General features: G+C 35.8%; 2 protein-coding genes across 6 annotated transcripts in view; one reads left to right on the forward strand and one right to left on the reverse strand.

Annotated features, from left to right (window-relative positions):
• Positions 1 to 25,077, forward strand: part of LOC145941911 (A-type potassium channel modulatory protein KCNIP1) — a 52,291-nt gene extending 27,214 nt beyond the window's left edge. For all 5 annotated transcript variants that reach the window (XM_083048315.1, XM_083048316.1, XM_083048312.1 and 2 more), the window contains 5 exons: positions 15,648 to 15,717; positions 15,790 to 15,860; positions 17,906 to 18,178; positions 19,181 to 19,482; positions 19,984 to 25,077. In XM_083048315.1, the coding sequence (XP_082904441.1) occupies positions 15,648 to 15,717; positions 15,790 to 15,860; positions 17,906 to 18,178; positions 19,181 to 19,228 (462 nt within the window). In that variant the 3' untranslated portion in view covers positions 19,229 to 19,482; positions 19,984 to 25,077. The remainder of the gene's footprint in view (positions 1 to 15,647; positions 15,718 to 15,789; positions 15,861 to 17,905; positions 18,179 to 19,180; positions 19,483 to 19,983) is intronic.
• On the reverse strand, positions 519 to 14,896 carry LOC145941910 (dynein regulatory complex subunit 5). The gene is made up of 11 exons (XM_083048311.1): positions 14,878 to 14,896; positions 14,636 to 14,701; positions 14,018 to 14,290; positions 13,161 to 13,352; positions 7,672 to 7,851; positions 7,447 to 7,585; positions 6,771 to 7,008; positions 4,459 to 4,614; positions 3,909 to 4,023; positions 1,349 to 1,518; positions 519 to 888 (listed from the first exon to the last, which is right to left on the reverse strand). The coding sequence occupies exons 2-11, from the start codon at positions 14,680 to 14,682 to the stop codon at positions 827 to 829; spliced, it is 1,572 nt and encodes a 523-aa protein (XP_082904437.1). The 5' UTR covers positions 14,683 to 14,701; positions 14,878 to 14,896; the 3' UTR covers positions 519 to 826.
• Positions 25,078 to 25,359: the final 282 nt, after the last annotated feature.

The raw sequence follows: 25,359 nt of genomic DNA on the forward strand, positions 1-25,359 counted from the left end.
CTCTTCGAAAGACCACGTGCCTACATGTAGCACAGAAATTGTTATTGCAACTCCGTACAATGACCGCATAGATATTATTCAGGATAGTCTGGTTCGCGATTGCTGATTTCAGTTGACAATGCGATCTTCCTGGCATACACGTTATTATCACACGTTACACGTCTTCATATTACATCGTCACGTAGCTATTTTGCGCGCGATGTTCCTTGCGTTTATCGTCACGTATTCCTAAATTTCCAATCGATTTAATCCACACACATCTGCAATCGTCGTTCCAACCCACGACGTATAGGGAACTCGTAATATTTGCTGAAATCCCTGAAGCATGACGATTCAGAGTCGATCCAAAAATTCGAGAAGCAATTGGAAAATGTCAATATTCCGTTGGAGAAAGATTCACTCTGTTAAATTAATGAATCATTGAAGCATATTTTTTATTACAATATTAATCGACGAGATAAAGATGAAAATCTGAAATTATTTTTGTTTATTATTACGATTTATTCATTTTACTTTGGCAGCGTTTTTACAATCTTAATTTATTATTAGAGACGCAGAGACGTAATGCAGAAGATTATTATTATGCGATGAATATTGCAAAACTTGTCTGGCAAATGTCCACATAGCTCTTTCGTTTCTTATAATAAATATAAACGTTATATTGATCTTTAAGGAATAGTTTTATTGATTGAGAGCTGATCATGTTTTTACGGAGCCTGTATACGATCGCTTTAGTTTTATCTGAAAATTCCGCTGGATGCGTCGCTTCGTGGCTGCCAAACGGCATCTTAAATTTTCCATAACCGTAAGAACTCGTCTGCTTCCCTTAATAGGCGGGATCGCTTGTACGCCAAGTCCTGAGAATTGATTTCATCCATTCCAGCTCGTCTGCAATTCCATGATTTTAATTAAATTTAATATCGCTTTTAGAGCTCTCGGTTTTGAATATTTTTGTCCGTGTCTCGCTTTAAGCTCGAAAAGTAGTCAAGTTCATTAAATGGAATGAAATGTTCTCCCTTTTATTGAATAACTACATCAACAATTTCAAAAGTAAATGTTATTAGACATTAATATAGATTTGCATTTGAATGCAAATATTGAATATATAAATTTCTTAACAAATAAAAACAGTGTTTCTCTTGAATTAAATTTATTTATTCTGTTAATTTTTTGAACTCATATCTTCGAACGTATCTTCGGGAGCTTAATTAAATTAAATCAGCCAAGACGTGTGATGGATTCGCGTGATATTTTTACGTTTTGCATAACACTGCTGTATATTTCATGCAGAGAGATTAAGTCGCAATAATATAACGTACGAATAAGAAAGTACTACAACAACTCTTACCGACATCGATTTGTCTGCCAGTAAAATAATTCATAATACCCGTCGACTCTGGGAATGACGGCCCAACTTCCGGATGTTGTTGCAGATCCTTGGCGCTAGTTGAATTATAGACGTCTCTGCTTCGGGAAAACGCCACTCTGTTCCTTTCCTTTCTCATATTTTGTTTATTCCTGCGTAAAAACGTACAGCGTGCAAACATTTATAACTGCGACCGCGCGTTGGCAATAATTCATTGCGATAAAATAAATTGAAAAATGTCGGTGGAAGATAAATATATGCGCAATTGTGATGCACTGAAAACGAGGATGCACGATTATAGAAATTGGAATGCAATAAATCGAAACGCGATAACCTCCCTCCCTTCTCAACCTCCGCCTTAATAATGTCGATCTCGATTCTTTTGGAGTATGAAGAAGGAAATGAGTCTCATTTGTCATCGGAGATACCTAAGTCATTTCGTTTCTTTTTCGTAATTATTATTTATGACGAATCAGACTTAAAATGTAATAATATCGCGGAAAAACATATTTATAAATAACAACATTCTATATTTAAATTTGATATAAGAATATTAGTACACAGAGAGAATTTTCTCTTAGAATTTACTTTGAAAATCATGGTAATCGTGGGACAATATATGGAAAGAATTTTAAAAATATGTTTGATTAATTTTACCCTACTTTTAGTAAATTTTACTATACTTTTAGTAAAATTAATCAAACGCATATTTTATATTTTATTGTGATAGATATCATTATTTTTTATCGTGATAAATATTAATCAGAAAAATTCTCATAAAATTCTTTTTATATACCATATTGTCTTAAGATTACCATGATTTTCAGAGTAAATTCTAAGAGAAAATTCTTTCTGCGTATACATTTATATATATAAGAGAAATAAATTTTAATATTGTCTTGGAAGAAATTAATTTCTTCCAAGACAATATCAAAATTTCTGCTGAGTGCAGTTTTACTTCGACTATTGAAGATTGCGACGTAATAGAATTATATCTCGTATGTGCGACGGATCTTTAGAGAATGACGCCGAGATGTATTTACATACAAGTGAGAAATCCTTGTGATACGCTTATATTACGCGACGTGCGAGTAACGGCGTCAATAGGTCAGAGGTGCACGGAAAGTACAGGGAGATCGACGGGAGATCCGCGTAACGAGAGAGGGAACGTAACCGCGTGTGCGTTCCTAAAAAAAGAAAGGAAGGAAGGAAAAACGGATAAATCGATTGACTAAATTAACGCTGGGTTGTGGAACGAGGTGCGTTTAAATAGCGTGTACAAAGTTGTTACACGACATGCTAGAAGAAGAAGGAGGAGAAGCAGGGGGACAGTTCGTGGATCTCGCTCCTCGATCTTCCTCGGCTAATCGATATCGCTCGCTTGCGAGACTTAGCGCGGTATCATTAACGATGGTCTCTTCCTTGGTAGGACATTGTCGTCTCGCGAAGGAGAAAAGTTATCTCCTGGGAAGGACTGGCGCGTTGCCAAGCACGTTGCAAGAATTCGCCGTCTTTGTCGCGCGTCTTTGTCGTCCTTGCACTCCCTTGGAGTTGTCGACCTATTCTATTCTGACGGCGATCGTGTTGTCCTTTCGGGCGTAATGACGTTTGCAAACACAGCCTGCCAACCGAGAACCCGTCGGCTATTTCGCGACGACGTTGACTCGAAGAGAGAATCGGAATATCGGAGGGAATTATTTCGCCTCTTCTGCCTCTCAATAAACTCCTCGTAAAGTGACGGATAAAACGCACTTTTGTGCACTAGATCGCGAGAGATATTATTTAAGAATTAATAATAATGAATTAATATAACAGTATAATATGAATAAAATATTAATATTTATATGTATTATATATATAAATAAATAATATATAATACTGTATAATAAATAAATATTAATAATGAGAATTATTAGTGTGATAATATATTAATTAATATTAATAAATAATAAATTAATAATATGAATCAACAATAAATTAATAACAGTTATAGCAAGTATTATGCGTAATACACATTCGATTGTAAATATTGTTTAATTCCATTATTCTGATTTCGATTTAAAATTTTAAGAAGAAACGATCGATATATTATACGATCTGAAATATTGTATATTACATAAAGGTTTGCATGAAGCAGCGTTTGGAAATTATATCGCGAACACGTAGAAATCTGCGAATTCTCTCAGGAATATAACAATCTCCTTATGTGTCTTAATAAATCGTAACGGACGAACGGATATGAGTATATGGATTCGTATATATGTGCAAGTCCGCGGAAAATCGCCAATAAAGTCAAGTATAAAAAGGCGACAGAAAAATTTATAGATCTGCAGCAGGCTCCTCTTATATTCTTTTAGTCCTTTCAGTCCCTTAAGGTTTAAAATTTACGACATTGTATGTCTCTCGCGTCGCGCCTCGGATGATGAAAATCGTGGACGAAAAATAATCAAAGTAAAACGCGGCTGGGAAGGGTTGCCCTCTCCAAGGTTCAAATAAATTTTAACAAATGGAACGTTTGTCCCATCTGGTGATCGGATCTCACCTGTACGCGCTCTCATTGATCGAGCACTCCGATTCTTTCGAGAAATTGCACATTCGACCATCCAAGTGGATAATGTACGAGCAGGAGGCCACGGCCGCCTCGAATGACTCTCCAGCTGGAACAAATTTTATCGCCGTTTTTTGCAGCACAGTACAATTCTTTCAAGAACACGTCCGAGCATTAGATTCTTGTTAGACTATCTAAAATTCATTTAGATAACTGCAAAATAATTTTTACAAGTTTTAGAATTAACGAAGAAGCTATTTCGGAAGAATTTAACTACTTTCGAATTAATTTCGTCATTCTCATTTCTCAATCTATTGATATATAATACTTATATATAGAAATATTTATAATTACATATAATATATTTTTATTTAAAAAAAATGAAAAAGCTTCCTTTACACGATTATCTCGATTATTATAGATGACTTTAGATTTTTAGACATATATCTTTCCTCTTTAAGCTTATCTTATTGAATTATATTACGAGAAGAGTATTTTCAAAGAAAAATAGATTTTATATAGGAGTCAAATTTTTATAAAATACCAGTCAGTCCAAAATTGTTGTTCGATACATCAAGAGATAAGGTTTTGAGTTCCATACAACCGGAAGTTAAGACTCCTGCAAGCGCTATGCCGGCTTCAGATGTGAATCCACATCCGCTGATGTTCAAAGTTTCCAAAGTTTTGTTTCTCACTAGAACTGCAATAAAAATTACAAGTTAATCAAACATGTAGATACAGAGATTTCCTATAGACGAATAAACGTATTTTCGCAAGAGACTTATTATTAGCGAAAAATTATAAGAATTATATAAAAATAAAAAATTATCCTGCAATTAATTACTATTTACCTATTAAACTCAGCAATGTTTTTTGCAATTGTATTATATATTTTTCCGATTAAGACAACTTTTCCCTCCGATTATATAATCCGAAGGTGTCAACCGAAGTTTTAACGAACACCAGAAAAAAACTGTCAGACCAAAACATTAACGTGGGACGATCTTTTGGAAATTTTTATTCATACATGCAAAATTGATTGTACAATTTGGATAATGAGCACAACACGTGTATTGCACGTCCGGGAACATATCTCTCTGAAAAATTGCGGCAGGTGATTTTGCACTTTTAATGGCGAGTGCTATTGCCCTTTCATGCATTTTTATATGTAATGGGAGTTTCGGTCACGTTCCGCGCGCCATAACATGCGATCTGTATGCACGCGCATGCCGCGATTTGCTATTCAGCTGGCATATTTCTTTAAATAATTCAGCATGCCGCTTATGCCACTCTTTCTCGACTCACAGGTCGATTATGCTATGCTAATGTTTCGAGATTATATGGAATTCAGCTATTTTTTTCATTGCCAATAGAGCAGCAACTTGCGACCTTGCCCTGAGATCATAGATACAAGTTTCCTTTTGGTTGTACAATTATCAGAGCGATAATATATACATTGTTTCAAAGTAAAATTCAAGATAAAAATATCATTTTTAGTTTGAATTTTCAGCGTTGCATTTTCATATCTAACGAAGCATTTTTTGCGGATAGAATAACGTTATCGATTAAATTTCGCAAATATGTATATATTAAAAGACGCGTTATTTATTTTCCCTTTTCGAAATAATGAAAAAAATTCACTGACACTTGTTATCTATCTCTGTGAGAATTATATTCGAGAATGCAGAACATATAAATTTTTCGTCGATCCGATTTTATTCATTGATCATATATACGTATAATGATAATAGATATCGGCTATTCGAGAGAGAAAGAGAATGGAATATGAAGGAATTTTCCATTATTTGGCGAGAATGCAACGCATCCATGTACACGAACGCCACAGATAAAGCAGCACTACGCGCAACATTAAATTTCAATTTACTTCAGCGTGCTTTATATTATCCAAGCACTAAATTCCACGGGAAACAAATGGATAATCTCCGGAGTGGCGCTGCGTTTTCAAAGAAACAAAAGAATTATCTATAGCGTATATATTGTTGTTCTAGGATAAAGAAAATGAAGAGAATTGTAGGGAATCGTTAAATCTAATCGCGCGTCTATATATTTACACTCATCGCTCTATTTCTCTCTTGGCAAGATTATCTCGTTACAACGTAGGTGATGAATTGAGCACTGGAACTGAATTGTTTATCGGAAATTACATATATATATATATATATGTGTTATTTATATAATAGTATAACTAAAAATTGAAACATTGGAAAAGTTGAAATGTGCACTGAAAATTTATTATCTCGCGCATTTCTCGATTTTATTAAAAGATAGATCTGAAAGTTACTTAAGACTTATTTAAGAGTTTATATAAGTTAGGAGGACATAATCCGACAGTAAATTTTAATATATTTGCGTCCACTGCGCTAAGCCATTGTATTCATGTATTTTCCCGGAAAAAGTTTCCAAAGACTATTTAAAAGCTCGTCGATCTTTTCATCGCGAAACTACTCTAGCTCAAAGCAACGAGTTAGATTCTTTTCTGATACACGGGATGTTTTATCCAAAGTTTTCGAGGCCAAACAATATTTTAATCGCGAAACTTTTTATATATTATTTTTTTATCTTATTATATACAGATTTGGGAAGAGAGGGAAAGAAATGACTAGTCTTTTTCTCTCTCTTTCTTAATCCTAAAATTAAATGAGAAATATTAAACGGAGAAATTGTTTAACTGTTACTTTTATTATCAGCTTCTTGGGAAATGAGAATATTTTTCTGTCTTTAAACAGAAAAGCCGAATGAGAACTTTGCTTTCTTTTCTCTCTAAAATATTCAGCATTGTCGCTTGATATCATCGATGAAAAAGGCGGCATTACGAAAACGCTTACGTAGACTTACGAGCGCATACGTGATGAGCTCCCTCGTCTTGCAGGGGGTTCAATCTGAGGTCCAAATTTTTCAGAGCGCTCGAGCTCGCCTTCGATATTCCATAAACGACACCGGCCACTCCGATCGGTCCTATGTTGTTGTTCGTCAAACGCAGAGTTCTCAATTTCCGATGCATCGACAGAAATTCGCCCACTGCGTGCGCACCGGTGTCCATCAACTTGCAATGCGACACATCCAGTTCTTCGATCTGTATCAGAGAGAGAGAGAGAGAGAGAGACAGAGAATTGAAACACGTATTGTGTATTGTGTGCGAATTGTGTAATGTATGCAATGCGCGGTGACTAGCTGAATTGAATAAAATTCCACCATTTTGCATGGAAAAGAGAAATTGTGATATTTGCGACTGTATCGTTCTCTAAATATCTAGCAATAGATATTGATAATAGATATTGAATGGCATCTATTATCTAACAATAGATACTGAATGGCTAGACAGTATGTATCTAGTGTCATCCTTTTTCGTTTTGTTGTCACGATAAAAAAATATCGAAGCAAATAATATTTGCAGTCGCGACTTTAACTCAATTTTTTAAGTTAAAAAAATAAATTTGTACTTTTAAAATCTTTAATCGACAATACATATAACACGATTTGTATCGCTCGTATAAAAAAATTATCCACTAACATTATCGTGTGACACCATTCCTTGAAGAATAGCGGCGATTCGGCATCGATCCAAGTTGCTGCGGGTTAAACTGAATTTCTTCAATTTCGGGGTAGCTTTAATTCCTTCCCCCAGACTTATGCAATCTTCCAGCGAGAATCTGTTCGAGCGATAAATCCCCTTATCGATTGTATCCCGAATACGGGATATCTTTCCCCTTTATCCTCCCCCGCTCGCTAAACTTACTCGAAATCCCGCCATTCAAAACCGTCGTCCATGTAAATCATACCAAAGTTGAGGTAAATTTCGGTGAGATGTGGAAATTGCGGCAGTATAATTGCCATAGGAATATGATGTGAGATGTCCTCCTCTTCTAGAGTAGACTCGTCATCCTCGTCATCCTCGTCAACTCGCTTGATCTGTTGCCTGTAAATATCAGATAATGCACAGAGAGAATTTTCTCTTAGAATTTACCTTGAAAATCATGGTAATCGTGGGACAATGTGGTATGGAAAGAATTTTATGAGAATTTCTCTGATTGATATTTATCACAATAAAAATAATAATATCTATCACAATAAAATATAAAACATGTTTGAATAATTTTACCATGCAGTTTATTAAAATTAATCAAACATGTTTTATATTTTATTGTGATAGATATTATTATTTTTATTGTGATAAATATCAATCAGAGAAATTCTCATAAAATTCTTTCCATGCCATATTGTCCCACGATTACCATGATTTTCAGGGTAAATTCTAAGAGAAAATTCTCTCCGCGTGCAGATAACACGATTCTATTGCGATTCAATCAATTTTTTTTTTATCGACGAATGCGTGACTTTGGTGATCGAAGCGCGGTAATGAAAACAATTTTTCAACACACGACATAAATATCGCAAAAAATCGAATGATGAATTAATTTTTTATTTAAAAAATTATTTTTTAGCTGATTAATAAAATATCACGGGACGTTTTGAAAAAGTTTACCGGGAGCGATTAAAAAGTTTTAATTTCGCGATAACTCTTCATTATAATTCCACCGCTATGCGCTTGTCATATATTTATCCCGAGTTTTTTTACATTATGCCCGTACGTGTATAAATCAAGCCTGAACGAGGGCGGAGGGAAGGGAAGCGCAGTATTTTTTAATACGGGGAAAAAATATTTTACGTACTCACGTCGCGTATAATAAACTCTGCGTGTAACTGTTCAGCGTATGCAAAAAATTAGTCCGAGTGTCGTTACTCAACGGCGATTTATTCGCGGGACAGTTAATGTATTAGAGCGAGAGTCAGGGCTTTGATCAATATTGGACGATGGATTACGCTATATACACACGTATGCATCGCGTATGTAGAGACACGATAGCACGATAGTCGCAGTGAATAATTGAAGAACACGCACATGCCTAGCCATATTAACCGCCACGTATATGATGGAGATATATGTTGGATGTACTAGATTGATACGAAATGGAATTTCATGTATAATGAAATCCATGTACGTGCATTGAAAGAATTGATATATGTACCAGAAGTTTATATATATATATATATATTAATTAATATAACATATTAATTACATCTGTCACAAATAACGTTTTGCGCCGAACGTATCTTTAAAAGAATATTTTTTACTATTTTTTACTATTTAAAAAAGATTAAGTTGATAAATATCTTTTAAAGAATGGTCTCTATATAAGCTTCTTTATTATTGATCACTAAATTTTTTTATCAACATTTATTTTTGTTTAACTTATTTAAATTGGAGAAAATATTATCTTTTTCCGATTAATTATTTTCATGAAATATTGGACTTCTACAATTGCATGAAATTATTAATTATTTTAATTATAGTTGATTATCTAAATTAAGTTAAATTAAAAAATCCTTTTCTGTATAAACAATCAAAAATATTTTATAATCTTAAATACTTAATACTTTATAAGATTTACATGAAATTTTTTTTTCACACCTTTTTATATATGTCGTATAGTAAAAGACACTTATTTTGAAATATATATATTTTGCTTATATATATTTTGAAATATATATATTTTCTGTATAAACAATCAAAAATATTTTATAATCTTAAATACTTAATACTTTATAAGATTTACATGAAATTTTTTTTTCACACCTTTTTATATATGTCGTATCGTAAAAGACATTTATTTTGAAATATATATATTTTGCTTATAACTACTGACTGAATCGTGAAGAAATATTAAAGGGAAGAAATAAAATTCAGACGTCGCGATAAAAAAAAATTATTCGCAGTTCAAATAAAAGCGGAGATATAAATCTTACTAGCGGATTTACGGATCGGTCTAAAAAGGGAGCAGTCCGGTGTGATCTGAGAAAATTACTTTCCTTAAGATCTCTCGTGGCTTCTAATTAAATGAGACTGCGATCCCCATGTTCGGATCCACAGCAGTCGCCTTCGCGGATAAGGCTTCTCTTTACTCGCAACTTTGCTTATTAAAAACGTATACGTTACGCGTAATGAGAGATGCGTTCTTAAAATTATCAATGCGCCGAATCGCAGAGATTCTCACAAGGAAGATCTATTATCAATTTAAATTGGTTTTAGAGTTTGAATGCTTCAAAGTTAGAATTGTGTAGAGTCATGCGAAGAATAAACTGGATCTAAAGCAATTAGAAGCAAATAGTCGTCGGACGTTAAACATATATTGTAATCTCGATAAAAATCATTATTTTAAAATAGATGTTTAGATAGTTTTTTAACTACAGTTTTAAGACAATCTTGTTTTAATAGATTTATGAATCTAACTTAATTGCGGAGAAATTTAATGTTGAAAATATTACAATGATTAAAAAGGAATAATAAAATTATCATACGGGCAAATCTCTATCGTTTCATTTAAAAAATACAATTTTTTTCCTAAGGAAAAAAATGATGTACCCGCAGTGCCTCTTTCGCTGTAATAAAAGTTAGTAACGCACGGAATAAAAATTACATTTTTTAAAACTTTTCACAAAGTTCGCTATCACTACTCTTTTTTGCACGTTAATAATACTCGGAACCCTGCAAAACTCGCGTGTATGTAAGTTAATTAATTTTTTTTGTTCTGGAAAGAGTACGAGAAACCATTTCACTTATTCCGTCCGGGATTAGTTTCGCAAGCGCTATCGCGGGATTCTTCCCCGTATTACATACCTGTTCCAACTTCATTACACCGGCAATAAGAGACCATCTCCATTCTGCCGACTCCACGACCGTAACTATGTAAATTTACCTTTGGTACTTTTTAAACAGTGCCCCTGTTCTCAACAACATTTTATAAATGCGGCCATAAAAGGAAATGAAATAAAACTGGAATGACAGCGAAGCGCGAACATTCTTCTCGCTGCATGTTCGCGAAAAAAGCTTCAAATATCGTCTCGCTCTTTTCCGAACATATATTCAAAATCTCGCTATGCAATCGAAATTAGACAATACAGAAAAAATTTTACTCGCGAGATCTTTGTAAATCTATTCATTCGTATTAGCATATAATTATTTATATTTATATTTTTTATATATATATATATTAATATATACACAGAGAGAATTTTTTCTTACAATTTACTCTGAAAATCATAGTAATTGTGAGACAATATGGTATGGAAAGAATTTGATGAGAATTTCTCTGATTAATATTTATCACAATAAAATATAAAATATGTTTGTTTAATTTTACTAAAAGTATAGTAAAATTAATCAAACATATTTTATATTTTATTGTGATAGATATTATTATCTCATAAAATTCTTTCCATACCATATTGTCTCACAATTACTATGACTTTCAAGGTAAATTCTAAGATAAAATTTTTTCCGTGTATAACTAAGGACATTTTCAGATCATTAATAATTACATTTGCACATGTAAAAAAAAGTAGTATCATAATTAATGATTAAATATAAATTTTATATCATGGTGAGATTATAAAAAAAAGGGAGATATCCTGCTCACACGTTCTATTGTCGCAACTTGCGTCTGAATTACTTTCTACTTTGTAAGTAAGCGTTTGTTAGCCAGCCTGTCTAGAATCAACTGTCACACATATCAGCTTGGCCGTGTTGTGTTGTAATTTCGCACGAAAATTTACACCGCTCGGGATCTAAAACTGCTAAACGGCCGCGGCAAATTGCTAGCGTTGTATATCCCGCTGCGTATAATTAGAATCCTTAACACGCGTTAACAAGTTTATTCGCCCGCGAGTCCGTCACGTTTAGATTTTGATAAACTTGGCGTGGCAAGCACATATTCGCACAAGTATATCCTTCAATAATTGTGCACGAACGTTCCCTCGATAACTCGAATAAAGGTGATATTATAATTATATATATCAAATTAATATTAAATTAATATTAAATTAAAATTTAATTATAATTATCAAAGATCGAAAATCTTTTCCTTATAACAGAAAGCATTTTGAGACACAAGTAGCTTTTATGCGCTACAATTCTAAGGATAAAGATAATATTTTTTTGCTTGACGTAATATTTCATGGAGGAATCTCTTTATGCATGTCAGTTCCGAGATTTTACGCTGAACGACGCCGCGACGTAGCGATGTAGAAAGTTTTTGAAATGGAATGAAAGCAAGCTCCAAACAGAGAGAAAAGAGATTGAATCTCTTTCGAAGGAAAACAAACGAACCAGTCGCAAATATTCACGCACAGCAGTAAGCGAAGGTACTGTATCTGCCGATTGGGTAAAGTGATTGATTGACAGTGTCAGAAGAGAGACAGGACAATCCGTCTGATCTCCCGGAAGTCGGAATTAAGGCTCTTCGTAGACATTTCATATAAGAATCAATTTGGAGCCCACGTTTAAAGATAAGTTTTAAATAGCTACTGCTAATTTAGAGACTAATCCTCCCATGATGATCGCATTGCGATTCAAATAGAAAGATCGACTCCGATATATCCGCGATTTTTCGACGTGTGTGTCTATGCGTGCGATTATAATTGGCCTCCTAGATACTCCGGCTAATTATAGAACCGGCTGCCACGCTTTCGCGCGATATTTACACGCGGGAGTCTATCGCACCTCTCTGGATCTTCAAGTGCAAGCACTTACAGTTTTAGCCGACAAACTGACCGGCTCTAATAATAATTTTCGGATGTTCCCGGCCGGACGTGAATACCACGTTTAAGCACGAATTTTGATGGAGAACGATACGCAAGGTTCGCTCGCAAACTCGGACGCAGATATCTGTTCTAACACTGTTCGACGCGATGATCCATAAATACAGATTAATTTTTCATTAAGTAAGTCTCTCGGCAAATTTTCATACATCAGTACTTTAACGAAATCCGTCTGTGAAAAGATACATGATACCTGAGTTTCGACTTTGAAGTTATAATTAGGATGAAGCTTCTGCTTCGAGATATAAAATTTAGAATAATTATTGTGAATTTTTCACTCGCGTTTCTCATGAAATATGTATTCTAACAGGCTCAGGATTCAACAAAATTTTGAGTAAAAGCTTATAATGAATAAAATTAGAATATACAAAATTTGTACACAGTTTCTCTCTTTTAGAAAATTGTTCAAGATGTACGTAGATGTTAGTTTTTTTTTTTTTACACAAATCTTGGAGAAAACCAAGTCTGTTTCTCCCAACTGTGGATACACACAGTTGTTCTGGTTTACCTGTGATTGTTTTCTCGCGCACAAAAATTAATTGAGAATTCGGTAAAGTGAGCTTGTCTTACTTGGTGGGCACGAGAGAGCGAAGTCTTACGACGTGTATGTAATCCTTGACGAGAGTCATTAGTTTCTCGCATTCCTCTCTTTGAGTCTCGAAGTAACTCGCGTGCAAAGTTTCCAAATATTCGGCCAAGTGGCGCTCGCAATATAATCGTCGCCATGAACCGCCATACTCGTTCGGATCATTGTGTTCCCACCTGCGTTAATAGAGAAATTTAATCGTATATGCGCGATTACTTAAACACGTGTTTTTAATATCAATTATTTATATGACTTTGAACGTTTCTAATTAAATACAAAATCAGGTATGAAAAGAGTTAATAAGAGCCAGATATTAGACATGTCTTTTAATTCTTCTCTAATTATTTTGAATGTTTCAGTCCTTTCTCTAGATCATCTTCAGCAGATCGACTAATAGAAATTGATGAATTGGTGGACAGAATGATTAATATTAGTCGATACCTGATTTTGTATTTATCAGAGCCTTTTCAATTTATTATTATAATTTCTAATTAAGAAAATAAAAATTGTTTTATATTTTTACGAATAAATATACCTCCTTCATAAAAATAAAAACATTTTAATAAGATAAATGCCATTTAAGATAACTAAAACAACCAGAAATTAAAACGAGACAAATTAATGAAAGATTAAGATATTATTAAAATTTGACCAACTGAAAGATGAGAAAAAAGAGAGATTAAGATAAGATTGGGATAAAATTAGGGTCAATTAACGTTGAATAAAATCGAGCGTAATTAAAATATGCAATTACGACGTCACGTATTAGGATTTCACAATAATAGTCACAATAATAGTATAATCTCGATAGATCGAGAGACAGGCGCGTTATCTATCTCACCTGTCCTTGGCCGCGCGTTCCCAATAAAATCCGTCCCCGATTCTCGTTATCGTCAGCTCGAAAGGGAGATCGGTCGGCAGCGTTTCCAGGAGCACGTCCCTGTCGACGCACGTCGGCAGATCTTCCAAAAGAGGATTATCCTTCCACGCCGAGACTATGACGCGAAGCGCGAGTATCTTCAAATCGGGGATTACGTCGTCGTCCCAGGAGACGTCCTCCGCTCGCAAGATTCTCCCTTGCTCCTGCGGCAACAGCGACGTCTCCGGCGAGCACCTGCGAGCCAATTTTAATTTTTTTTCGGTTTTTTGTTTTTAAAGGATAAATGATTATATCGTGAATACGCGACATTATACCCTGCCGCGTCTGAATAATCTTTATCGTAAACAGCTGTTCATTTTGAACGGATCATCGCGTTATAATATATACTATATACAATATGTGTGTGTTATAGGATTACATTGTTAAAATTTAATATTATTTTATGAACTGCTTCTGCCATATATTTTGTTCTAAAGAAATCTCGCGTAGATACGCGGAGATCAAAATATACGTGATGAGAAAATGATAAGGGAAGATAACCGGAATGCTCTAGTTTTATTCTACTATACTTTATTTTACCTGTAAGCGGCCACAACGTTCTTCGATATCGCGTGCGGAATCCTCATTGTTCATTGTTATTCGTTTCTGCACAAAAAATATGAGAAATATAAAGAGCTTCTCACTATTAGCTTCATGAAATATCTTTATTAATGATCTAGATTATTAATGATACACACGCTCGCTCTGTTTCCACTCGATATATGCAAAAACATGTGTTTATAATTAATAAAGATATATTATTAATTAGCAATTAGCTTTACCAAACTATTTTATGCGATCCGTAGGCCCGTATTGTGAGCTCGCATCTATCTCTAGATGTACCTCTAAAGTTAGAGGCGCAGATAAATGTACATCTAAAATCAATCATATATTTATCGCACATATAGAGCTTACATCTATCTCTTAGATGTGTCTCTAAAGTTAGAGACGCAGATAAACTGACTTTAGTCATACATTCATCTGCGTCTCTCACTTTAGAGGCACGCATCTATCTCTTAGATGTGCCTCTAAAGTTAGAGGCGCAAATAAATGTACCCAAGGACACATTTATCGAGAGTAGCATAAATGTGCTATAAATGTGGTACAAAATAGGTTTTTTAGGCGATTTCTCTAAATGCGCCGCTAAATGTGCGCTTATAATATCGCCACATTTATCGTGACACGTTTAGAGACTAGACATCTAGAGATAGATGTGAGCTCATAATACGGGCCTCTCTAACTTTAGAGACACCTCTAGCTTTAGAGGTACATCTAGAGATAAATGTGAGCTCATAATACGGGCCAATATCTCCAAGTTAAAGCGATGCATGTGATTTTGCGCTTGGTTGCATGGAAGAACGAGTATTCCAACCAATGTATATACATCCTCTGGAGCCACAAAATAACACAACTCGGTCGCTTGTGTCCGAGTAAATGGTCGGTGGCGCATAATGTATAGAGTGTGTCCCTTAATCCCGCTCTGATAAAACGCTCGCGGAAACTGAGTGCGATCATTTTTCACAATCTTTTCCCTCCTCTCTTCTTCTTCCAGGAGTGTCCCGAGGGAGTGGTGCACGAGGACTCGTTCAAGGACATTTACGCGAAATTCTTCCCGCACGGCAGTGAGTTCCAATTAAATAACAGCCCGCGTTTTTGCGTAATTAGTTAATGGCCACCCCTCATGCGAATTGCAGACTCCAGTCTCTACGCCCACTACGTGTTCAAGGCCTTCGACGTTAATTGCAACGGGGCCATCAGCTTCAGGGTAATTAAGTCTCTCGTGTAATATAGTCCTTTCATTAATTTTTAATCGTCCGTTATGCTCTTGCTATGCCGCGTTTATCTTAAATGAATGACAACGTCCGGCGTGTCATCCTCGTCCCTGGTGTGCCAAGAACTTCTCCTCAGCGTGTCTCAAGTTTCCTTAACGTTGACAATGATACTTAAACGACGAGAAATTGCAGCAAAATTACTCGTAAACTATTAAAGATTTTATTTATCCATTTACGTAATTTAATTGCGATTACATCCAGAAATATATAACGTCGAATGAAGAGAATTATGTATACGTGTAAATTATTTACAAGAGCGTTCGCGGATAAATAGATATATATTCGATATTAATCCTAATAATAGAGGTAAATTATCGGAGTAGCATAAATAAATAGCTCGTACGCATCAATTTTGTATTTAACGCATTATTACGATCAATCATTTAATTTAATTCCTGCATACGTCTAATTCGGATTTGATCCGGCGTTTCGCGTATTTGTATGTTTGCACTTGTGCGGTCGCACGTCGCGTATTGACGCCCCCGGGTGGCTGAAACACACGAGGGTAGGATGAGAGAGACTATTCGAATATTCGGCCGCGACCGGATTGGGAAATTTCCGAATACGTTAAACGAGCGAACGCGATCCGTTTATACACGAGGGTTACGCATCATCCCCCGAGATAAAATCTGGGCGATAACCGATTGACGAGGCACCGCGAATATGTATATACATACGTTCGCCAATTGCTCGCGATTTTGCTTATCAGACGAATGATTAATCATTTTTATACGAGACCCGCGAATGGGGGAGGCAAATAAACGCGTTTGCGTCAAATGATCATTCGTCATCTCGCGAGTGTCGCGTGTATATGAGAATATCTATCGCTATCCTGACGTAATATCGAATCTTTCGCTAGGTACACCGCTCACGTGGGACCTGAATATGCCCGGGACACGTGGAGACAATTCCGTTTGATTAATTTCCGTCGCTTCCGCTCGCCGGATGCAAAACGCGCAACTCCTCGAAATGTTCTTTCTCTCGCGAAGCCACCGGGCTTTTCCGTATTATAAGCGCGCGCGTCCGTACAAATGACTCTACATCCATCTCTGCGATTATATAAAATAATTACTCGTATGTATGCTGCTGATATGGCAATAGAATCGCTGACGTAATTCTGTTCAACTTCAGTTAAAGTATCCGCGACCGCTTGGTAATTTAAATTTAAGAATTCGAGGAATATATTGTTCGAAAAATGCAGTTGTACACGGAGAGAATTTTCTCTTAGAATTTAGCCTGAAAATCATGGTAATTGTGGTATGGAAAGAATTTTATGAGAATTTCTTTGATTAATATTTATCGCAATAAAAATAATAATATCTACATCACAATAAAATATAAAACATGTTTGATTAATTTTACTAAACTGCATAATAAAATTGCATAATCAAATATATTTTATATTCTATTGTGATAGATATTATTTTTTATTGTGATAAATATTAATCAGAGAAATTCTCACAAAATTATTTCCATATGCCATATTGTCCCACGATTACCATGATTTTCAGGGTAAATTCTAAGAGAAAATTCTCTCCGCGTATTATTATTATCGCAATTATAATTAATAATAATTTGTTACGCGTGTGTTTTAATATTTTTTTATATCAAATTATCCAGCAATTTCGTTCAAACTTTTAAGCAAATTTTATTTCATGACGGACGATGTTAATAAATATTTATTTCTAGAGAAAGAATATTTAGGTGCCTGGCTTTTCCTGTTTCTCTTCCTTCTTTAATAATAATTTACATTCAAATTGCTTCTCTCTCATTTGTTGAATTGCGAAATTTTATTTCGCCTTTTCGGGAAAATTACAAAGCGGACTTCAACGCCCGGAGATTATCTGATCAGAATAATAAAAAAAAACAGAGAGAGAGAGAGAGAAAGAGGAAAAGGCAAGACGGAAAACCGTCTTTCGTCACACCTCGGATTTAACGTCGCACTGTAAACGACTTTAGACAATCTCGGGGATTGCAGGATCTCCTCGTGACACTATCGACCCTGCTGCGGGGCAGCATTTATGAAAAACTGAGATGGACCTTCAAGCTGTACGATATAAATGGGGACGGCTGTATCACCAGGAGCGAGTTGGGCGAAGTCGTGACAGCGGTGCACGAGCTCATGGGCAAGCGACATCAGGCCGAGGAGGAGAGGAAGGCGAGGGAGCAACTGGACAGGGTCTTCAAGAAACTCGATCTCAACCAGGACGGTGTTATCACGATCGAGGAGTTTATCGAGAGTTGTTTGAAGGTACACACGTCCCGCCTGGCCGTGAAACAACTGACGGCGAAACGATCGGGTAGAAAAATAGATGTATACCGTCCATACTGGGTGTCCCTAGCATCGCTTCCCTTTCGTCTCTAACGTGTTCGCTCACTTTACGACCGACCCTTTGTTCTTCAGCATTTCATCGTATAAGCATAAGCTCGAATCTCACATACGACGACGGACCGCTCTATTTACATTTTAATAACTACTCGAGCTTAGTTGAGGACTGAATGGAAGAAGGCGTGGTGAATCTGGGACACCCCGTAAGTACTCCCTTCGTAAATGAACACCAAGTTCCTCGAAACGATATGTCCTAGATCTGCGAGGTGTCTCTTTTAGCTACAGTTGCGCTTCAACCAGTTTTGAAACGAATCTCTCTCTCCTGCGAGAGAAAATCAAAAATTCATAATTTTTTTCATGTCATGCATCTTGACTGTCCGATTATACTTTCGTTCTTTTGTTGTTAAAATAAAATTCATTTGCGCATTTAAAAAACTAAGAATTATATGATTCTTTTATATATATATTTTAATTTAATATAAAAATTAATTTGGCAAAATTATTCGACATTAAAGAATAAATATCTTTAGAATTCGATTTTTCAAAGCATTCAGTATCACAAAAATCTGTCATAAAATATTTATAACGTAACATCTTCTACATCCACTTTTCGCGATAAGAAAAATACAAATCTATCAAACAATAAATGCATTCGCGATTTGTACATTTCACTGCAAGCATATGTCGTGCTTGTAGCGAGAACAAAAGGGCGCCGAGAGATTGATCGATGTTTATGGAGCTTGCGCGAGCTTGTTCAGCATTTTCGTCGCGATAGTATAATATAATATTTCCGTGCGAGAGAGAGAGAGATACATATAGATACAGGACTTTTTCGTCGTTGCGCGAAAACGAAACTTGGCACGAGCCAAAACTCTATAGTAAGTAGAATCGTGTTCCTCTCATATGACGAAATTTTACATGCAGGACGACGTGATCACACGATCGCTGGCGATGTTCGACTGCGCGCTTTGATCTCCGGCTAAGGACGAGCCTCCAGCAACCACGGCAGTTAGCAACGCGACGCCGCCGACGCCGCTCTCGACGACAACGTTCTCGCAATCCCTGTCCCCGTCGCCGCCGCCGCCGTCCTATTCCCTGCTGCCGCCTATCCCGCCGCCCTTGCCCTCTCAACCGCCACCCGGGTACACCGTCCAGGATCAGGAGCTCTATCTGCTCCTAGCCGCTCACTGGTGGAACCAACCGGAGGCGCCGCTCTTTTGTTGAAGGTGAACTTCTCGAAGCGCTCTACATTTCCTCAATCCCCGCGAACGCGAGATCGAGGAGAAGCGATCTCCGCGAATAGGCACTTCTCGAATATGTAGTTCCTGTGAGAATCGAGAATATTGGAATAGCTGCGAGAGAGCGAAGCGCGTCAATTTTTTTTCAACTACTCGGTTTTTCGATGAATTCGGAAGCGGTTTCTCCTCGACAAAAAAATTTGTCGAGAGAGAGAACAAAATTTTTTTTTTTTTTTTTTTTCCCCCTGTCAAATTCTCTTTTCAAATCCTTAGTATTGTTTTACCAACTCTAATTTGTAAGCATCGAACTTTAAACTCCATATTAAAGCAAAATATAATTATAGTAAGAAACGAGCTATCAATTTTTATTCTCGCAATTTTAATTCGTCAAAATTCTATAGAGAGTTTATAATATTCTACTATATTTAAAAAATTTTTTTCTCGATCAAGTCTTTTTTATTTAAAAATTTTTGAAATGTCTTTTTTTAGGGCAACGCGATAACACGGCTCCTAGAATAGCAATCGAGGTCTAAGTCTGTGGAATCGGAGAATGGACACACATATGCATACACACAATATACACACACGCGCACACACACATGCACACACATTGTTGTCCTTATCCTCGCAGATCGACGGAAGCTTAGTGAAGGCTCAACAGAGCCGCTTCGAAGACAACACGCGAAATATCACAAGACCGCCACCGCTTTACCATCGAGACAATCTTGCGGAGAAATGCGACGATTCTGCGACGACGAGACCCCGGATATTTCGACAATCGACAATTGGCGTCAATTTCTGGCAAGAATCTAGTGGAGTTACGCAATCCGAGGAGTTAAAACCTTCGATCTAAGGTCGTATAACTGACTGATTATTAATAAGCGAGATAAAAATACCTGGGCTCTTTTCCATTGCGACCTCTCGTAATAAGACATAAAGAGAACGGTGTTTAAAAAGCATAATCTCGAAAATAATAAAAGTAAAAATATCGAGCGAATTACACGCGCATCCCTATATCTGCGACTCGCCGCGAAAAGATCCTGCGATCGAAGAATCTCTTATCGCGGATCCATACCAAATCGTAGCGTTGGCTGAAATCTCGAGACGACGACGACGACGTCGACAGCGATAAAAACGGCGGTAAAGTGCAATGCGTGGCTGTGAGTCGGAAATGCGACACGAAAACGAGGAGTATACAAACGTCAAGAAGACATTTGTAGGGTATCTGGAAAATGTCGCATCTAATGTCTTGGATAACATTTACGTTATTTGTACAATTCTGCTCGTACGATAGGTGTTAAAAACGATAGGATTAACGAATCGATTGCATGACTTTGCATTGCCAGAAACGACCCGTTCTCGTAATTATGCGACTCATTTTTCAAATAAAGCGTTTTCTCTCGTCTCATATTTAAGTATATTTTCTCCCGATAATGCTTCGCGCGATCGTGCTATAAAAAAGTGTCCCTCGTCGAGGGATCAACATGTGAATCCCATTATAGGTTGTCCTGCGTTTAAAAAAATTGATTCGTCAAAAAATTTTATATACAAATTATCTTTTTTTGGCGAATTATTTCATTAGAGAACTCTGCATAATGTATAATATATGCGTGACTTTTAATGTCTATTATTTCGTTCCATCCCGTATAATTGTTGAATATCCGGCAATCTTTCTATATCCCTCGCAGTTTTGTTACCATTCATCATGATCGCGTGGTGGCGGCGATTATGTATATCGTGAATAGTAACGGCGAGGCACGGCGCATGATTATATATCATTATTTTCGACGTGATGACGCGTCGATTTCGCTCGACTAGATTATTAGTCCCTACGATCGTTGACGATCATAAATATCACACGTACATATTTTTCGTTGGTAGGTTCGTAGGTTGATACTTCGTTGTACGTCCTTTTCTAGATTCGATTAATTCCGCGCGCAAGCGTTCAATAATCATAATTCTTACAATATAACGCAAATCTATATCGCGGTCGACACATATATTCATTAATAGAAATTATCAATACAATTTCACTTCGTACATTTTGGCTTTTACATCAACCTATCGCGACAAAATATTACGAGGATATCAAACGATGTTTTTTTTTTAAATCGAAAAGTACATCTTTCGGTTTTATCAATCTAGTTTCTTTCTCTAGATATACTTTCCTTGTGATGATAGTATTGCGATATTTGTCGCATTCAATCATAACGTCGGTGCTGAAATACTGACAAGAGATATTGATCGCTTGCGAGCTTCTTATAAGCGTTCATAGTATGTAACATGTTGTAGGTGTACGTGTGTGAGAAGTATCGATTTTCTAATATATCCGTTATTGCGAATCGTAGGCGTGCGAGCGTGCGAACATATGTCAGACTAGCAAGTAGCAGCCCGAGTGGCGATTATTAATTATCAAAATCGATTACAATGAAACACCAAAGAGCTACTACATGTAGTTAGCTGTTATCTAAATAAACAGATATAATAATATATAGTGCGGTTTATAAAATAGTTAAGATAAATTCGCGATTAAAAGAGGAAGACAAAAAAGAAAACAAGAAGAAGAGACATCGCGGATAGTAATAATTGATTTATGATCGTACAATGGAAAAATTGCATTATTTGCCAGAAAACACTGTCTCAATACGCTCTATACCCAACACACCCTAACGCGCACACACACGTACCTTTCTCAAGCAAGTCCTACGTCCCGGTTGTTTCACATCAGACAGATACGAGTTGTCGTTGATCGTCGTTGCAATTTGATCGCTCGTGATTCACCAGCTCTGCTCTTGACTCTTGAAGAGGAAATCTCGTTGCTGAGCGAAGGGGCGAGCACCTTCGACTAGCTTACGCGGGGATCAAGAATACGCGGGCGTTGCTAAGCTACGTCTGGCGCGTCTCTATAACAACGATTAAACCTAACGACGAAATCACGGTTTCCGATCGAGCGCAGAATAACGTTACTATATAGATTGAGTTATAATGGTATAAGACAGGGATTCGCATACAATAGGATAAGTCACCGGAAACAGAATATTTGAACATCTCTCTCTTGGAGATTTAAAGATACGAGAAGATTTTTGTAAAATCTACCATTCAAACCAGGTTCTCTAAGGAGACAGTTTCTTTTCTTTCTTTTTTTTATAAATTTTTTTATATCTCTTGCGATTCTCTTTATACACGATGTATTCTCTTATATACTACATATTATATACCGCACCTCGAGTCCGCGATCGTATTCAGCGAAGGCTGAAAGAATTCTTTGATCATCAAACGTCAGAAAACTAAACTTGGAATAAAGATATACGTACAATGCCGGCCATTAATTTGTAAACGCTTACAGAAGGAATGAAACGAGCGATTTATGCAATTAGCGATCTTTCGATCAGGAAGGTGCGAGCCTTCTTAATCTATCAGAAAAGAATCACTTAATAAAATAGAATTTTATATCGGAAGTTTAATACTCTGTGAGCATTGTCACATTAATGACCGCGATATAAACTCGAACGATACGATTAATTGAATTGAAATTTATTAGCCATTTAACGCTATATTAATGCACGCGATTAACAACAGTGCAAATTACTGCGAGTAACGCCAGACTAACTGATCGTGCACTGACAGAAGATTTATATTTCTTAGGATATATATACACGAACGTATGTCGTATCTTCGAATTTAGAGCGATCGATGTAATCTTGTTGGTAATGTCCGAACATCAGTACGAAAATGATGTGTATCTATATCCGAGTGACAGGATCGCGTTGTTCGTTCCATCTCGAAGATAACGCGATATTATTTATTATATATATCTTCCTACGGTCTCTCGTTGATGTAAATTTATACATATATATATATCGTTAGCGCCACGAAGATATGTATAATCAAAGACATTTTTCGGAAACACCTACACCTATGTCAAATCTGCCAGCACATTGATCAATTGTGCGCTGTAAAATTTGTTACGTAACTCGAAAACCTTGGTATAAAAACAAAACCACACAAACCGTGCTTTGAAATTTTCAGCCGAACTTTTCGAACGAACTTTTGCTATTATTCGCACACTATTCCATACCTGAATTAAATCGCGCGAGCACAGACATCGGGATAAATTAATACTTTTCCCTTTGCTTTAAATATTAAACTGAATTAATTGCGATAATGAATCCCCCGAGGACACGAGGAGGGGGGAGAGAAAAAACGAGGAGAGCTGTAGCTAGCAGTCTAGCTGAGAAGCAACCTAGTCAATTCATTAACGTTTAGATTTACCGTACGATTGTAAAACTCTTGCGTGACTTTAAATTTAAACAAATTGTCGAAGTATTATATATTATGATTAGATATTATTGATCACTAAGTGAAGGACACTTTTAGCAAGCGCGGCGCGGCCACCAGTCTTCATCCCGTAAACGTGCGATAGTCATACATAAAATGCGCATAAAATAGTCAACAGGATTTACGAACGGAGCCATCGATATTCGAGCAAATTATTTCGACCTTCGAATCTCTACATTGATTATTATGCATTTTAATTAACATGCATATATCTGTATTATTACAACATATATAATCGTATTATCATAATTCTATAATTATACGATATTATCTCTCTGCAGTCAAAGTTTATCATTTAAAAGATTTAATAAGTCGTTTAAAAATTAATTTGAGAGTCAGTGAGTATAAAATTTAAATATTGTAAATAAATTTTAAATTGTCCGATTGTATTATTTCCGGTATTTTTATAGCATTTGTCAAAATTTTTTATCGAACAAATAATAGCGAAACAACAGCGAGTTTGATTATTTGATTATTCGAATGTAGAAATATTGAAACTCGAGATATCTGAAAACGGCTCCCGAATAATAGACTAATATTGCTCGTCGAAAGGATATCACAGTTTATTACAATAGTTAATCGTTACGTAATATCACTGGTTATTATATTAGAGACGATACAATTGTTGAGCTTGGAAGCACTTTTTTATGATGAAGTCTCACAGTTAGATTTATGATCGATTTTAGCGGAGATCCTACCTCGGACTCGGATCTATTGCTATAGTGATAATACATTATACTACATAGCAAAATGCGTTAATTATATTGTCTCATACTGCCAACTGTAAATCATCATATGTAGTTTCTAATTAATAACATCGATAGATCTCTAGTTAATGATTACAAGCATAGGAGAGGAGGTGGTTTCTTTCGAAATACTTTACCGAATCGTCAAAATTTTCGCTACTCAATGCTTCATTTCTATCTAAAGCAAATTTTCTAATTTTTCACATACAAACAAACAGCACGCGCTTGCACAGTTTTTACTTTCGCGAGATTATTTTGAAAAATAAAATTGCTTTCTGCACGAAGACTTTTAAAAAATATTTATTTGAGTTCTTTTTATATACTTTTCTTAGTTATGATTAAATATTTTACGAAGAAAAAATAATGCGTTTTAAAAAGCTCTCGTAAATACTTTGTAAAAGTTATGATTACGGTCGTTTTAGCAATTTTTGAAATACACACAAAGGCCGATTAAAAATTATTGTAACCACCATTGTGATAGTAATAGGTTTTAGTATAATACACAAGAGAGATGGTAATTCGAGGATTGCAGCATTTTAGTTTTAACTTTAGTTTTAGAAACGAGGAGCAAACATCAAATTATATGTCACGCACAAGGCTCAAAATTGAAGATCGATGTAATTTAAACTATTCACTGCTTTTGAATGAAAAAGACAAGTCATTAATAACAAGACATATTATGTACTTAATGTAATTATTCGCGTTCAAAAAGGACATCAATCGAAAGCTAATGACATTCATAATTTTCTCTATTGAGTGTTATTACATAAAAATTTAAAAT

This window comes from Prenolepis imparis, unplaced genomic scaffold (assembly GCF_030444845.1).
Source record: "Prenolepis imparis isolate NDT839.2.m4 unplaced genomic scaffold, iyPreImpa1.0 SCAF_10, whole genome shotgun sequence".
Lineage (NCBI taxonomy): Eukaryota > Metazoa > Arthropoda > Insecta > Hymenoptera > Formicidae > Prenolepis > Prenolepis imparis.

What these genes read in the sequence shown, in the direction of transcription:
- LOC145941910 (XM_083048311.1), bottom strand. Translation starts at nt 14,682, where the DNA reads ATGAGGATTCCGCACGCGATATCGAAGAACGTTGTGGCCGCTTACAG. An exon ending in CGCTCTCTCGTGCCCACCAA is followed by an intron (nt 7,852 to 13,160) that starts GTAAGACAAGCT and finishes TGATATTTACAG; the next exon opens with GCAACAGATCAAGCGAGTTG. An exon ending in GAATGGTGTCACACGATAAT is followed by an intron (nt 7,009 to 7,446) that starts GTTAGTGGATAA and finishes TCTCTGATACAG; the next exon opens with ATCGAAGAACTGGATGTGTC.